This window comes from Drosophila mojavensis, unplaced genomic scaffold (genome assembly GCF_018153725.1).
Source record: "Drosophila mojavensis isolate 15081-1352.22 unplaced genomic scaffold, ASM1815372v1 contig_80, whole genome shotgun sequence".
In the NCBI taxonomy this organism is placed as follows: Eukaryota; Metazoa; Arthropoda; class Insecta; order Diptera; family Drosophilidae; genus Drosophila; species Drosophila mojavensis.
The window spans coordinates 4182263-4200187 of NW_025318906.1; the positions used below are offsets into that span (position 1 = coordinate 4182263).

General features: G+C 35.7%; 1 protein-coding gene across 1 annotated transcript in view; it reads right to left on the reverse strand.

Moving 5' to 3' along the window:
- Nucleotides 1-5304: 5304 nt before the first annotated feature.
- The window catches only part of LOC6578661, a 52732-nt gene continuing 40111 nt past the window's right edge, over nt 5305-17925 (reverse strand). Inside the window, exons 3-5 of the mRNA XM_002004533.4 lie at nt 8016-8698; nt 7765-7922; nt 5305-6819 (exon numbers count right to left, since the gene is read on the reverse strand). Of these exons, the coding sequence (XP_002004569.2) occupies nt 5654-6819; nt 7765-7922; nt 8016-8698 (2007 nt within the window). The 3' untranslated portion in view covers nt 5305-5653. The remainder of the gene's footprint in view (nt 6820-7764; nt 7923-8015; nt 8699-17925) is intronic.

Below are 17925 nucleotides of genomic sequence, written 5' to 3' on the forward strand. Positions count from 1 at the left end.
CAAGCAAAAGCTAATCAACATTTACTATGCAAAGCTTGCGCTTAAAAAGCTTCTTGAAATGTCTTAAAGGCTGAAGCTAAGCCCAGATATATTTAAACCTGATTAAAAGTTTGATAAGCTCCAAGACGTCAAGTAAAATTAGTTGCAATATTTAGTATTTCACATTTGATTTCAGCAGCTTTTTAAGTTGAGCTTTCTATTAATCTAACTTTGTCATATCAATTGTTGCTCAAGATACTTTTCAAGCTGTTCAGAAACTTCGCATCAATCCAAAAGCTAACAGAAGATAGCATTAAGTTATTTAGCTCTGAGCTGTACTCAAGCTCACGCAGAAGCTTTAGCTTAACTTGCACTTCAATTTTAGCTGAGCTAAGCTTTAATATTCAACACTGCAATCCTAACGACTTAAAAGCTCCATCAAGCAGTTCGAAAGTTTTCATGACTCTTACGACGGATGTCGGTTCGCTGTCAAAAATTGAATAAAAATGAAGCCAGAAACATTATTCTCATATATATATGTATATATATTATTTTGTTTTGTTTTGGTTTTTCGGTTTTTGGTTTTGTGGTTTTATGTTTGTTTGTTTGCTTTTTTTTTTTTTGGCTTTTCTCTTTTTTGTTTTTATCTTTTGAACAATAATTATTATTTGTAATCATTTATTATTCATCGTCATAATCATAATAATTTTCTATACAAATACATTCAATAACAACAATTTATTTTTATTATTTTCACTTGTTTTTTTTTTCTTTTTGTTTTTGTTTTTCACGTTTACGTCATTGTTTAATTATTTTACAATTACCATAATTATGCCAGTTGTCCTCTTCTTTCATCTTGTTTTATCTTCAATTTATGTGTCATATTATAATTATTATTATTATTAGTAGTATTATAACATAGTTTCTGCTATTATTATTTATTAATTATTATTATTTTTTTTTTTAGACTTAAGTAAATCGTTTCGACTGGGAATCAAGTATTTTTGTTTTACGAAAAGTTTGCTCAGTTTTATAATTCGGTTTATAGTTAAAGTTTTTATTTTGTTTTCAATTTAACTTTTCTTTTTTTATATATTTGTTCTCTATGTGGCTTTGTTGTTGTTGTTGCTGTTAATTAACAAGTACAGAAGATTTCAGTTTGAGTTTTTAAAGTTCTTAGCTGTTTTCTTAATAAGTTCTCATTTTCATTAATTAACTAACAAACTTTGAATGTCCGTTGGCATCTGGAGCGAGTTTGGGTGAGGCTCTTGGGGGGATGTGAGGGGAGACTGTTGGGGGTGTGGGCATCCAGGATCTGGGTCTCTGCACACGCACATTCAAAATGCTTTTGCTAAGTGTATTTGACATGTTTTCAATTTTTGTTTATTTTTATTTCCTGTGACATGAGTTTTATTTTCTTATTTTGTTTTTGTTTTTAATTTATTTATAATTTGTTTTTCATTTAATTTTATTTTTTTGTGCTCGCTTTGTTGTTGATATCAAATACGATACATGAAATAATTTTCTCTCGCTTGGCACATAAATTATGTAATATTTCCTTCTTTTTTTTTTTTTTTTGGGTGGCCTAAAAAGAATTTTGTGTTTTTTTTTTTTTTTTTTTTTTTTTTGTTTTTGTTTTTTCCTCATGTTAAAATTTTTCCTCATTTTCATTATTTTTGTTTTTAATTTTACATACATTAAATAGTTTATATATATAATTTTTTTTTTGGGTTTTTTTCTTTGCTTTTGTAAAAAATAATTGCTACCTTGCCATAACATTTTTTTTTTTTTTTATCATTTTATCATTTGACTTCTTGTTGTTGTTTTCCTTTGCTCAGCTGCCTTTTGTTGTTGTTGTTGTTGCAGCAGCTGAGAGTTTACAAAAATTATTGTATATATTTTTTATACTCGATTTTCATTGTTATTATTATTATTATTTATAATATTTTTTCGTGCTAATTATTTGTATTGATTTCGATTTTCGATTTTTTTTTTTTTGGGTTTTTCATTGGGTTTCAAGTATTCGCATATGAGCTTTAACATTACGAGAGTATGAAATGTCCAAAAATGTTTTTCTTTTTTGTTTTTGTTGTTTTTGTACACAAAACTTTGAATGTAAATGTTTTTGCTGTAAAGTAATTTCATGCTCGATCCGTATACCCAGATACCATATATATATATATTATATACGTAATATCGTTAAATAACACTATCATCATCATCATCATCATTATCGATTTACCATTTTCAACTAGTTGAAGATATTTTAGCATTTTCTCTCGCTTTCCGTTTCTTTATTGTTTACATTTAAATAAATTAACATTTAATTTATTATTTAGGCATCTATTCATGTTAACTATATTATATATATCAAAAAGTTTTACAAAAGTACACAATAATTCATAACAATTTGCATATGCGCGCAATTTGTGCCAGCGGCTATCGCTTTGAAATGGTTTCCTTTGTTTTATTTTCCTCTCTATTTCCCCCATTTATTTTTTTTTATTTTTTTGTTTTTATTTTATTAATTTCACATTTAATTGGAAATTCACACGAAAATCGGGCCTATGTAAATATCTCGTTTATATCTATCTCAATTATTGAAGGACAAACAACAAAAGTCTACGGAAAAAGAACTCTTAGAAATCAAAGTCAAGAACAGATACGAAAACTCGAAATTCTTCTTCAGCAGTGAGTGTGAGTGTGTGCGAGTGTGTAACGATGTAAGTATGCGTGTGTGTGTCTGTGTATTTACAAAGGCAAATCGCAGGTTTCTCTTTAGCTTGTGGGGAGAAGTGATATGGAAATTTGAAGTGAAAGCCGTTTTAGCTCAGGTGGGAACGAGAAAAGCTTAAGTTTCCATAATGAACTTTAGAATCAATTTATGACACTAGCTGAAAGCGGAAAGGGAATTATGAAAGATCATTTCTACATAAGAATAATCCAGAAATTAAATTATTAAGAGAGAAAATAGATTTTTGGTCAAATGTGCTTTCAATGCAAAGTAAGACTCATTAATTGAAAGTCGTGAAAAATATTGAATAGAATTTGAAAAAGTAAAAAAGCTTTTAGTCTAACTTTAATGTGCTTTCAAATGAAAAGTTCGTCATATCAATAGTAAAAAGAGCTTTCTAATGGAAGCTCATTTAATGTAGTGGCAATTTATTTTGCTATCCCTCATTAATAAGTTTCGAAAATGAACTGAAAACATAGTTAATTGAAAGTTTTACTGGATTAATCCACTGTTTCAGTTAATCTGACATATAAAAAACTTTTAAAGAAAAAGTCGCTGAAAAGCGTGAACCGCTCTCCTCAGTAGAAACTTTTGGAAATTAAGTAGCTTAACTGGACTAATTCATAGTTCAAGTGCAACTTTCAGCTAGTGCTGTGTATACATATATATATTTAATCGTCTTTAGGTAACTACTTCTTACAGTTTTGTTAACTACAACAACACCTAACATGCCACACTTAATGTGCTGTTAAAGGGAACAGAGATACTTTGTATTTGCTTAAAGTAATGCGTCAGTTGTTCGATAACAATGTTTTGTCGAAAGAAAGTTTTGGGTTCTCAGTACTGCCTGCAGTGCCTTAACCTTTAAACAGAAATTATATTGAAAGCTAAATAGAGCGTGCTTTTGACAAAGATGAATAGTAAACGTGAGAGATTCGTGGGTTAGGAAAGTGTTTATAGATCGGAGCTGAAAGTTGAGTTGAGTTGAGTTGAGAGTCGAGTCGAGTCATGTTTTGTTTTTCTTTTGGTGGTATATGCTTAATTCAATAGGCAATTAGTTAATACCAAATACATCTAACTTTTCTTTCATTTAGTAACTAATTATTCTCATATATGTATGTATATACATACATATATATAATACTTATATATTATAATTTCTTTATTTTTCTTTTTGTTTTTTATTGTTTGCCTATAGTTTTAATTTGTGTATGTACGATAAATTGTTAATTATAAATATATATAATATATATATTTACGTTTATTTTTTATGTGTATTCTCTTGTTATTTTATGTACGCTACATAGAGTTAACTTTATTACAAAAATTATTATTATTTACTTTATTATTATTATTTTTTTTAAATTTAATTTTATTCATTATCATTATTATTATTATTTGTATGCACTATTTATATATAGTAGGTATGTTGTTGTTGCTGTTACTTCTCTTTTGCTTCTCTCGGCTTCTGCATACTATATATATATATATGTATATGCCTAGGCTTTACCTCAGTTACTTGCCCTAAAAACTCATTTATAATTGTACGCCTTTGCTGCTGCTTCTCTCTTTGCTTCTCTCTTCTTCTATGCTGTATATGAACCTTAAAATTTAAATTTACTGTGCGCTTTATATTGTTTTTTTTTTCTTCTTTTTTTTTTTTTTGGTTATACAAAGTTTATGTTTAAAAACTAAATAAAGACAATCTTAGACACATTGTTGGTTGTTACTTGTTCTGCTTCCTCCCTCTCTTCCTCTGTTACTTCTTCAAGTTCCTCGCTTTCTTCGTTTCTGCTAACTTGTTTCGTTTCCTTTCCCTCTTTATTTTCGACTATGTTATAATATTTGATTTCGTTTTGTTTTTGTTTGTTAAACTAATTTTTGTTTTAAGCAAAGTTTTCATTTTGGTTTTTCTTTTCGTTTTTTTTTGTTTTCTTTAAATGTCTTGAAATTAATTTGATAAGCGGTCTATATGTTTCATGTATCTTCGGTGAAATGTGTGTTTGAACAGATTTTTTGGTATTATCTTTATTTTCTTTTAATATTTTTATTTTAGTTATTTGTTTTTGCTAATTGTTTTGCGAGCTGTGTTTTATGTTTTATTTATTTTTTAGTCTAAATTTCATTTCGTGTTTTGTGTTTTTCTGTTGTTGTTTTTTCGTTATACTTAGCTAGCCTAAAATATTTTTTGTTTTGTTTTTAAATTTATGTTTTATCCGCCTTTATTTAAGTTTATAGCTATGTTTATTTATGTATTCCTCTTTTGGGTTTTCTCTCTCTTCTTCTTCAATATACTTTTGTTAAATGTGATTTTTTTTTTTGTTTTGGTTTATTTTCGTTTAATGTTTACCTAAAAAACCTATTTTTGTGGCAGTTGTTTTTTGTTTAATTAAATATTAATATTCTTTGTTTCTAGTTGTAATAAAATATGCTATTTGTTGTTGTTTTTTTTTTAAAGGTTTTTTTCAATAGAGATTTATAATTTATTTACTTTCATATATATATATATTTTTTTATATTTTTCATTTGAAAGAGGACCATAAATATTTAAAGTGTTTTTGTTTGCCTTTTTCCTTACATTTTCCATTTTCAATTTCCTTGCCCATTTATCATTTTCTCTCATTGAATTTTCCGTTTCAAAACAAATTGGCAGGCGAAACGACCTGCAAATTTTCTTTGTTATTTTCTTATTTTTTTTTTTTTTTTACACTCAACTTGATTTTTTTTTTTTTTTTTTAATTAGCTAGCATTACGAGTAATTTTCTAGAGTACGAAATACAATTAATGACATTTTTTTTTTTTTTTTTCCTTTGGGGGTTTCTTTTCATTTGTTTTTCTTCATTTTTGCTGAACTGCAAATCTCTGTGAAAATTCGCAATGTGTTTTGCTCTGTGTATACGTGTGTGTGTGTGTGTGTGTGGGTAAGTATTTCTCTGTGCACTATAAGGCGCCCTTTGAGATGATGGTCACCGTTCGACCATCGCTGCCTAACCACTTCCATCTCCGCCACCAATCGTTGATGTTGTAGTTGTAATAGTAGATGTAACGGTAATTTCTATCATATCTATTCCTATCGCTCGTGCAACGTCTGTTTCGTATCTGTGGCTGCAGCTGCAGCTGTATGTGTTTATAGTTAATTATACGACTACGGTCTCGCGATACGCGTAGATAACGCACTTGGCGGCATTTCATCGATAGCCATGACCATAGCCATGACCATGCCCACAGCCATGACCATGCCCATGCCCATGCCCCCGACCATGCCCATGCCCATTCCCATGGCCACGCCCATTTGTGTCTGTTGTGTGTGGCAGTGAAGCTTGCACTTCCGGCTCCGATTCCCCTTCCTCTTCCCCTTCCCCTTCCTCTTCCGCTTCCGGCTCCATTTCCGTCTCGCTTTCTCGAACTTGGACTCGGACTTGGACTTGGACTGTTCGCTAACAGCTCATGGCAGCTGCCCGGACACGAGTCCACACGTTCCGCAACTGCGACCGCTGTTGCTGCCGTTGCCGCTGCCGCGGCCGCCCTCTGGGCACGCCCACTGCAACGCTGTCGCGCCGCCCCAGCGCCACAGCTGCTCAACAGACCGAGCAGCGCGCTCAGCCAGACAAGCAGCTGCGTCGGCGGCGTCGGCGCCACACCGGATGCATAATAGGGTATATCACAGCGGCTTGTCACTGACGGCACCGCCGCACAGCCGCCGGACAGCGCTCGCTCCGGCATCTCGCTGCCCTCGTCATCGTCGTCATAGTAGTAGACGCTCTCGTAGTTCACATAATACGGCAGCTGCTCCAGCAGCCAGCCAGCTCCCTGCTCCCCCTTCGTCCGCGAGATGTTCCGCAAGGCCAGCGAGACGCTCGCAGCACGCGCATGCTCCCCCGCCGGGGAGCTCAGCGTCAACGTGATGTTGTGCACCCGATGACCGCTTGAGCTCGAGTTGCTGCTGCTGCTGCTTCTGTTGCCGTGGGGGGAGCCGAAGGCGGGCGCAAAGTCCGGGCAGATGGTGCAGATGCCCTCAGTGGGTCCGTTGCAGTAGCTGTAGCAGCAGTCGTTGGGGCCGTAGCTCGACTTCTTCAGCTGTTCTCCAGTCTCCGGTATATTTTGATCTGCAAGGGCAGCGGAATAGGTCAAGCGATGGAGCTCTAGAGAGTTTTATAGATATATATGTGCAGATATATCTATATAAAGTACACATGTACCCATAGCATATATTCATATATTACTTAAAAATATAGTAGTAAAAGAATTTTTATATTAAGAAATTAAAGAATTTAAATACAAAATATATTTTAAATAATTATCTTTATAAATAAATGACAAATAAAAGTATTGTAAATATTGTAAAAAATATGTAAAATGTATATCTGTCAATTATGCTTCAACAAATAAGAGATGTAAATGTCCAAGTTAAATGTAAAAATTTCATAGCCATCGACCTTTTGTTTTAGAATTAATTTAAGTATTTTTACGCAAAAATTGGAATTAAGATAAACTTTATTATTTGCAATTCGCGTTTCACGTTTCAGTTCATGCGTCGATTCACGTTTCAGTTCACGTTTCGGTTCACGCGTCAGTTCACGTTTCGGTCCACTTGGCCTTGTATTAAATATATGGCCAATAGAAAAGAGAGAGAGAGAAAAGAAAAACTGATTTGATTTCAGTTTAACTTTTAACGCCCCAAGCAAAATGTATATCAAAAGAATTGAATTGCAAAAGGAATCTACAAGTTCTCTATTTCTGATTCCAGTTCTGATTCAGAATTGAAAACAGACCGCTAGATAGCTGTCTAGCTATACGAAAAACGATTCATTCAAATTTTATAAGAATAAAAAAAAGTATTTTTAACTCAGTTCTAATAAAAATAAATAAAATAAAAAATAAATAAATAAATAAATTTTTGATAATTATTAAAAATTAGGAGAAATTACTTTTTTAAAAATTCCATTTAAAAAAAAATTTTTTTTTAATTAAACAATATTTTTTTTTTTTGTAAATTGTCCTGAAACCTGAAACCAAATAAATATTTACAATATAAATAGCTTACAGCTTACCTAGGCATACGAATGTCGGCTCGCCGGCATATTGGGTGGGGAGCGCGGGGGCGCGGTCGGCGGGCAGCAGATAGGGGCACTTTTGTTCGACGGTTTGGCAGACGCTAAGGCAGGGTCGAATCCTACGGCGTTTGCGGAACTCTGCCTTGCGTGTTGATCTAAGCGAGCGAGCCAGATAAAGAGAGAGATAGAGAGAAAGTATGTTATTATAGGGTATATGCAAGTCGATCAATATATGTGATTTAAGCAACCTCTTTTGTAGTTTTGATATCACTGGATCCGCTGCACTGGGATCCGCATTATTGGCAGTCGATATGAAATTATTGAATTGTTCTTCTTCCTCCTCGCGCTGAGCCGTGGCAGCTCGGCTATGGCTGTTGCTGTTGCTGTTGCTGTTGTTGTTGTGTAACTGGAACTGGAACTGACTGTGAACTGGGGCCGGAACTTGGGCGTGGGCTAGCGTCTGGGCATGGCCAACGCCAACGACATCGTAGAACGTCGAGAGCTTTGTTTGCGGCTCAATGCGGGGCTCATTGTCCTCGTCATGCTGTTGATTAATCTGACGCTCGTTCATGTTATTGCCGTTATTTGATTTATTGTTATTGCTGATTAATTTCTGAGATTTATGCTTGATGCCATTGCCCGTGCCACCAACAGCAGCAGCGGCGGCAGCAGCAGCGGCAGCTCCTCCTCCAGCTCCGCCTCCTCCTCCTCCTCCTCCTCCTGCTGCTGCGCTCACAGTTCGTGCCGCACGCTTACTTTTGCCCGCGGGCATTGTCTTTGCAGCTGACCCTCGCGGCATGGCGAGTTCATCGTTTGCCGCTGACGTTGGCATCGGCGTCGCCGTCGACGTCGGCTTTGGCGCTGCATCCACATCCTGCGGCTCAGCGAAATACGGCACCAGCGTGCTGCAGACCCAGCGACGATAAGCTTCCTGCAAACACAACGAGAGCAAATGCAAATGCGTTTTATACATAGTTTATCTCCAGCCGGTTATCTTTCAATTTAATCTAAATATTACACTCGCTGCAAATATTTAAATCCAATTGCCAGCGAAGGTAAACCAAATACAGCTCCAGCAGCTTGCGGAGTTTCAAATGTTTTATTTGATAGCTAAGCTTAAGGATTTTCTTGTACTGAGAGGGAGAGGGAGAGAGAGAGAGTGTGTATAAGCGGCTTTAAGCCATTTACTAATGCACACTTAAGCATCAAGCTGTCTAATCGTTGCACCTGAGAGAGCCCGCAACTTAAAATTTCCCTTGCCATCATCATAAATCTATGTTTAAAGCAGCTTAATAACAATTTAAGAAAAAAACTTTATTGCAAGTCAGCCTTGAAGGCAGATGTATGAGCTTTTATAAAGCTTTTTCATAGCTTACTTGGATTTTAAATGCAGCTCAAAAAGCTTTTAAGCACTTTAGTTAACTATCGATACTTAACCATAGTTTTATCGATACTTAACTAATATGTCAACGAATGTGTTAACAAGAGAAAAAGAAGAGTAGATAATAAATAAAATAAAATTTAAATAATTAATTAAAAAATAATAATAATAATAATAATAAAAATTAATAATAATAAAAATAATAATAATAATAATAAAAATAATAATAATAAATAAATCAATCTTAAAAAATTAATTTTGAAATATAAATTCAGTATTGAATCACTTAAGAAATTATACCAGCAAAAAAAAAAGTCATATAAAACCAAGAGCAGAAAAGGAAATAAAATTGTTCAGTAGAATCTTAAACCTAAGCCGCAGCAGCTCGTGTCATTGTGGCTTAGCGCGCTAATAGCGCCGAGTTTCTAATCGCATGAGTTATGCCAAAGCAATCGAATTCGATTTATCATCGAGAGCTACTGAGCTGCCAGCCAGAGTCAGAGTCAGAGTCAGAGTGAGAGCCTGAGCCTAGGGGGCTGCAGAGAAAAGCGTTTGCTTTGGCATCGAGTGAACGGAATGAGTGAACGGGCGAACAACAACAACAATTAGGTTTGTTGAGTGCGTGGCACATTGCGTATACGTGATTTATGTGCTTGTGCGTTGGCTGCGGTTATTTTTGGTAGCATTTCAATGGGAGGCAGGTGGATGGGGCACGTGGGGGCAGGCAATTGGAGTGTGGAGAGGTGGGAGTGGGGCAATGCAGAGCTTAAGTTAAATTCAATTATTGTTGCGTTTGCTGTTGCTTTTCAGTTTTCCGTTTGCCGTTTTCCATTTTCCGCTTTCAGTTTTCAGTTTGTTTTCAAATATGAAATAATTGCCATAATTGATTTATGCATTGAACGTGCTGCATGCGAGCTGCATTATGCTCGCCTGCATCTTGCACCATTTTGTTGCACTTTGTGGCACTTTGGCCAATCAAGTGGCAGCTCAAATATTTACTTTGTGTTTGCCTCAGGGCAGCAGGAGCAGCAGCAGGAGCAACAACTGCCACTGAACCAAATAAAATCCAACTAAAGTCATGCTAAAGTCCCAGCTCCAAGTGCCTTCAGATATGCAAATACAACCGATAGAATGCGGCAGGACACGCCAGGATACGGCAGGACGCACTACATTTGATGGCCACACAGGGAGCACAAATGGAATTTCAGTGCGTCCAATGGAGCTGGGAATCGCCAGCTAACAGCACACGACATTCGCTTGGCTCACACCTCACGAGCGGCCACTAATGGAGTATGCCTGACTGGCAAATACCCTGGCTGGAAATTAGTATTATTGTAGCCAGATACATAACCAACTTTATTCGATTTGCATATTTTTTGCTGCAATTGTGAAATTTGTATTTGTATTTTTTATTTTATTTTTTTTCTATAAATAAAATTTAAAATTTGAATCTATGGATAGTTGAATAGAGCCTAATCCATACGCTCAAATTGTTTACAGGGCATTAGAGCAGAGACAAAAATGCAAATAGAGTACACAATAAAAAATATGTACGTACACACATGTATAAACATAAATATATATATATATATATATATATGTATGTATATGCATATATATATTCATGCAGATTTAACATTTAGTTTTCGACAAAAGAGTAAATTTTGCTGACAAACCAAAGTGCAGCCATGCAACATTCGATAAGGTAGAAAGAGAGAGCGAGAGAGAGAGAGAAAGAGAGAGACAATTTTGATGCTAGCTTAAACTAAAATAGCACAATAAAATAGAATAACAATTCGAGTAAATATTTTCGCTCGATTTTGGCAATTAAAAATAAAAAACATTTAAAGCCAGAAGATAAAAAATGTTGATTTTCATTTGCTTTTAATATTTATTTACGTGTTTAATTGAAAAATAAAAATAGCTTTCTTATTTAACGCAATCTATGTTTAGATTTGTTCGAATGTGAATGATTTTTTTTTTTTTTTTTTTTTAAATATTTGAATTTAGGCAATGAAATATTTAGTCTACTCCTGCCAGATGCTGTGCCAGCCAAATGAATAACAATGAGAGACACTTGACTATGTATCTGCATATATGTCAGTGGGCGTGGCAATGTTTGTGAACTCTGCAAAAAGTGAGCCAAGGTAGTCGTTATCTACGCAGCGCCATAAAGCGAGACAAAGCAGAAAATTATTATTTAATTACAAAAAGTATTCTTCATTAATGGTAGACAGAACAGAAAGAGAGAGAGAGATAGAGAGAGAGAGAGGGAGAGGGAGAGGGACAGCCAGCAGGGTAAAGTTGAGTAGACTAAGTGCAACGTCTGTTTGGGGCACAACTCAATTAGTGGCATGCAAATGGGCGCAACAAACGCAGCGGCTAATTGGGGGCAATTAAATAAGTTAACCAAATATGTGAAATTTCAGGTAAAGTGAATCTCCAGTGAGATATATGTAGGTGCAATTTAATTTGGTTTAAATATATAATTTCGTCGCTGAAAAATTCAAATTGAGCTGACAGCGAAACACGTCAGAACGATTTGGCCAGGCATGGCTCAAGGCATTAACTAAAGATAACCATAGACTCCACACACGCATACAGCATGTATGTGTATGTGTGTGTGTGTGTGTGTGTGTTGGCCCAAAATCCATTTAAGCTGCGCCTTCATTTAAATGCCAGGCGCAAAAGTCATTCACTCTGCAGAGACACCGCAGACAACCCACACCCACACACGCACCACAGCAAACCACCCACATCTGACAGCCGTTGCCTGCTGCTGGCGGTTGGCTGGGTTTGCCGGCTTTGCCTGCTTTGCCTGGTTTGCCTGGTTTGCCCGGCTGGCCCGACTCACCCGGCTCGCCCGTCTGTTGGCGGTTTGCTGCGTATGCCTGAATTTTCGTTTTCGTCCATTACTTTGACATGCACATGCAGCAGGAGCAGCAGGAGCAGCAGGAGTAGCAGGAGCAGCAGCAAGGGTACTGAAACGCCAAGCTATGCAGCAGCATATTGATGCGCATCAGTTACTCATGTGACACCCCTCGCTGCCCACCCCGCAGTCACCCAGGAGCCCTTAGCCTGACCCTTGGCCTGCGCGCGTTTGATTGGCCGTGTGGATTTTACATGCCAAACGTGGCAATAAGCGAAGGGAATCGACAGGAATCTCTCTCTGTCTCTCTCTCTCTCTCTTTCTCTCTCAGAGTGTAGGAGAGGGTGACAAGGGGGGGCCTGTTGCAGCCACGCGCTCTGCTATATTGAAAAATGCAATATTTGGTTAATGATGCGTGCCGCAGACCCTGCGACGTGCAAAATTTCCAGAGCCAAGCTTTACGCGCTGCTTTTTAAGCGATTCTTTGATCGAAAACAATTAAAGCTGCGATGGAATTCTTAATCTATATATATGCAAATGATTATTAAGTCATTTGTGCTGGCTGATTGCCAGCATTGCTTGCCGACTAAATGAGTTGAGGAAGATGAAGAACAAATGTGTGTATTAGGGTTTGTCTGTGTGGTGTGAATGCAGATGCATAGATAAGTGGGTTGATAGAAAGGGTTTATTGAGTTACCGAGCGACTGTGCAACGGGGAGGATGCTACAGATGAAATGCACCTTACTATGCGATTCCCAAGAATCAGAGCAAGCAGTGGAACTAATGACCTTGCCTGGTCTAAACTGGAACTTAGAGAATCTACTAGGAATACGTAGTGAAGCAATGTCGAACAGACCAAGGAGCTGCAGAAAATGCGATTCCATGCGATTCTCTTAAAGTTAGTCTACTTATGAATATGATTCTTGTTCTCTGTCCTTTCTAATCTAAAGAAAGCTATGCTAAATTAGTTACCTATGCTTAGACTGAGGTTTTGTAACCTGAAATAAACTGATTTTTACCCAAGAATTCCAGTAGAGACTTTATATTTTTATCAAGAATTTTTATATATATAAATTCTACTATAGAAACTGCAATTATATTAAAATTTAGTTTAAACAAGCACAAGCTCAACATTAGTTCTAAGCTCGCATATATATCATAAAATCTTTCTAAACAGAGCACATATCTTGGAGCTACAAAGCTTTTAAGCTACTTTTACCGTCCGGTCTTAAAAATAAAAAGCAAATCACTGGCCTCGGGGTTAACAGCTACTGGTTTATATTTTTAAATGGGTTAAAGTTGCAGCTAAGGTCAGACGACGGTGGCGATTGTTGTCAGCGGCGAGAACAAAGAAATCGCTGAAACCTTTGCACTGTGTGCGTCCTGTCAACGACCCGCCGGCCAATCATTAAATTTCTTTTCATTTTTTTTGTTTGCTATTTGAAAAAGAACACACACACACACGCACACACAGTGAGACATAAAAGTTAATGGACGGCCAGCAGAATGGCCTTTATGTTGGACAAATCAAGCAGACATTGTGGCTGCAAGATTTACGAGCTGGCATCCGACGAATAACTATCATAATTTCATGTGCTATTGAACTGTTATGCAGACAAACAAAGCAAAGTCACAATTGACTCAAAGTCAAAGTATTCCAAGTATGCAATAAAGATCTATGAATAAATTGTTGCCCCGCAGACTGAGTCACAAAAGCGTTTCGTATAATGCATATATGGTTAGATTTGATGCAAGCAATGTTCGGACGGGCTTGACATGCATGTCAATTGGAATTTCCAGGCTTTTGTAGGCACATGCAAAAGCAAGGTTGAGCCAGAAAATAGTTTGATATAATGCACAAATTGTTGAAATCGATGAGAGAATTTATTAACATAAATTTAACATGCATGTTAACTTATATGAAGAAGCATGTAATATCAAAATGTTTGCTTGGTAGTTTTAAGTCATCAAATAGTTTCAGAAAATGCAAGAAATGAACGAAAGGGAATAACATGAAGTTTGACATGCATGCTAATGGCCACCTAAAAGATTCTGTAGTAGAATGCATGTTAAACTGTAAAAGTATGTGCCTTACATTTGTCTAACAGGCTGAGTATGGAAAATTTCCTTAAAAATCCTTAACATGCACTTTGACATGCATGTTAACGGTCATGTTAAAGATTCTGTAGTGGAATGCATTATAAATTTATCTGGCTGGTTAGCTATTCTGATTTAATGTAATGAAAGATGTTTGTCTCAAGGACTTAACATGAAACTTAACATGCGAATGATATGTTTAGCTTTATGTAAAAGTATGTGCTTTACATTTGTCTAACTGGCTCATCACTGAATATGGAAAATTTCTTTAAAAATCTTTAACATGCATGTTAACTGACATGTTAAAGGTATCTAAATTTAAATGACTTTAAAATGCAATCAAGCTTCACTGTAAAACTCATTTTCAGTGAAATATATTTGCCATTAGCAATCAGCAGGTTGTTGCTTGTCTCCAGCTCAATTTTTTTGGCTTCAGCAGTTACAGAAATTTACACCTAAACTGTTTGCAAATGAAAAGTAATTTATGAAAATTGTTTGCCAGCCAGTTAGCTGTAAACGGGTAGTAAAAAATATATTTGCAATTTTTTCTTGGCAACTTTCTATGGCCACAAAACTAATTTCCATTTTGTTCGCTTTTGGCTCGGACTGCACTGCATTGTTAAGGCACAATTTGCCTGTTGGACAGTGTAAACACAGAGTGACCACTCACACACACACACACACACACACTCACTCACACATACGCAACATAATCAACTTTGTTTGTTTAGCATAGCATAGCGCACTCGCCCCTGACTTCCAGACTTCTTACTTATTTTTGTTGGTACATCGTATCGGGGCTCAAGTATTGCCCCAAGCATTGGCCGGCCATTGGACGAGCAGCATAAATATTTTATGGATTCCTAAGCGTAGTCGCTGCTGCTGCGGCTACGTCAATTTGGCTTGGCTCTTTTCTGGTTTATTTTTTTGAGAGGGTTCAAATGGCTGCGAATCGGAGCAACACATGCCATCAAAATGAGCCACACTAAAGTGGTCAAGTGCTCAATGAGTGGCGAGCAGCCGGGCTGTATGAGCATTTTAATACACTTTCACTGCAGCCCGGTGGAAGGAGGAGTGGGCAAAGGAGACTTTTGGGGGGTTAGTTTGGGTCAGACGCGTTATGGAACCGCTACGTGACCGAAATTGGACAAAGATTTGGCGCACGACCAACAAACGCCAGATGCACTAGTCGTAATATTGTAACATCAACTGAGAGCAAGTAATGTAATTGATATGGCCCACACACACACACACACACACATATAAGTACACACACTAGTCGTCTGCATGCAAATCAGTTATGATTTGATTTGTGCGATTGCAGTAAATTTTTGGTTACAGCGCAGCTTGACTGCTACACTATATAACATATAAATATATATATGCATACATATTTATATACACAAAATTATAGTTGTATACATGTGTGTGTGTGTGTGTGGGTGTGCAATTTGCATAATGGCGTCTGGCTGCTGCCAGCATAAGCGAAATTTCTCTGATGCCCATAAAAGTATGCTACAGTTTTTTCCCTCTCTCTCTCTCTTTCGCCTCTTTCTTCTGAATGCGCTTGCAAAAGTAAAATAATATACGTTGATTTTTAAAGCTGATGGAAATTAATTTAAAAATCGCTTCAATCTCTGCATTAATGCAAATGCGTCTGCGAAATCGTTGCAGATTTCTGCGTCTCTACGTGACTTTTCACATCAATTGAATGGAACGCGTTGTCTGCTCGGCTTAATTGATAAGCGATACAATCAGAAGACTTGGGGCAGAACTGATTCAACGACACTGTGACAGCTCAATCAATATGCAATTATGTGAATTCAATACAATACTATTATAATTACCTTTATATAATAAAAGAGGCACAGTTAAGATTAAATACGATTTCATTATAATATAATTATAATTACTTTAATAAGACGCAAGCTTGCAATGATATACAATAATTAATCAATAATGCTATACGATTATATAATATAAGAGAATTATATAAATTAATGTGAAATACTTTAAGATAAAGCTGAAACACATAAATTTTGATGAGAGAATATAAACTGGATTTAGACTAGATAATATATAAAGAAAATATAGTATATATATAATACAAGGTAGTATATACTTTTACGCAATATACAGACCTTCATAGACAGTTATTCAAAAACATCTCAAATATTTATGGGAGAAAATCTGTTTATCCATTCACTTTACACTCAACTGTCTCCACAATCCTAATTAAATAACCTGCTACGCATAGCTGCCTCAATTAATTATTACTATTTGCCAGCTAATGTGCTTATTCAATTTCTAATTGTGTTGGACAGTGTAGGTTACGAGCAAAACACATTTTCCAACTGATTTCCATACGCAATCCTAATTAAAATCCAAATGGAAAATGCTTTATGTGATAATTTGCACCATATCATATCTTTAATGTATTTGCACAGATGCGAATGTGTGCGTGTGTGTGTGTGTGTGAGTGCAGGATGTAACTGCTGCACGATAGTGGTATACTAAACATACATACATATAGTATATGTATATGTATGTGTATATAAATTATGTATTATATTATACATAAATTCCGACACTTGTCCGGACTCTACATATCCGTCATAAACACTAAACTGAAAATGAGGCACAAACAATACACACACACACACAAATATACTTTCACATGCACACACACACACACAGAGAGAGAGTCGCGCATACATAACGTTAAATTTTCACTTAAAAATGCAAATTTGACCAAGCGCGTTATAAAAACACAAAAACCCAACACACACACACACACGCACATAGTGGCTGTTGTTTGTTTGTTTGTGTGTATGTATGTGTGTGTGTTGGGTACATTAACAAAACATATAAAAAAGCACAAGTAGAGCAGGGCCAGTCAGAAGTTGGGGCTTTGACATTTTCACTTAAGTTTTTCAGCTATAAAAAAAAAAAAAAGAAGAAAAATTACTGCAAAAATTATGATGCGAGTTGGCGCTGCCATTTTGAAGCTATCTCAACAAGTTCAGCTTTGTAGACTTAAATGTTTTCCCTTTACTTTCTTTGTGTTTAAGATAATTACAGAATATTTAAAGACCTTAAACTCTATGTACAATTAATGAAACACAAATATTTGTAGGAACTGAACAAATTGTGGGCTAGAACTGTATGTGCAGTTTAAATCTGATGGAATTCAATGTAGTAGTTGTAAGGAGAAGAGATTAGAGAGTTATAGTCGGCGGTACTCGAATTTTACTATAGATAGTAACAATTTGCAACGACTCTCCTATAGAGGATCTCGACAGAATCTGAACTGAGTCTCAACAGCTGATCTTGTATGTGAAACTCTTAATTTTATCCGATTCGCCACTCCCCCAATAGGCGTATATATGGTTGATTTACTAGAGTTGCACTTTCAAGCCTCTAAATCTAAAGTCTTGATATTGTGATTTCTTTGCCAAATATTGTATGCGATATTTACGGCAGATATTTGTGAGCTTTTAGTCCATCAATTGGGCGTATTGAGAAAATATGAATAGCTTTTTTTTTAGCGTGGAATATGATGATGTTGCTATGTTCCAAATTAAATATAAATATATAGTTAAGGTATCCTTATAAATGCGCTACAGAGTTTAAGACAAAAGCTGCAATAAAACTATATTAAAAAAAAACATAAAAATAAAAATAAAAATAAATAAATAAATTTCTTTAGCTTTAAATGAGACGAACTGGAATTGAACCAAATAAATGAGTATTTTTTTGAAGTAGAGATATTCTTTATAATATATTCAACTACTTCTTCATATTTTACTAC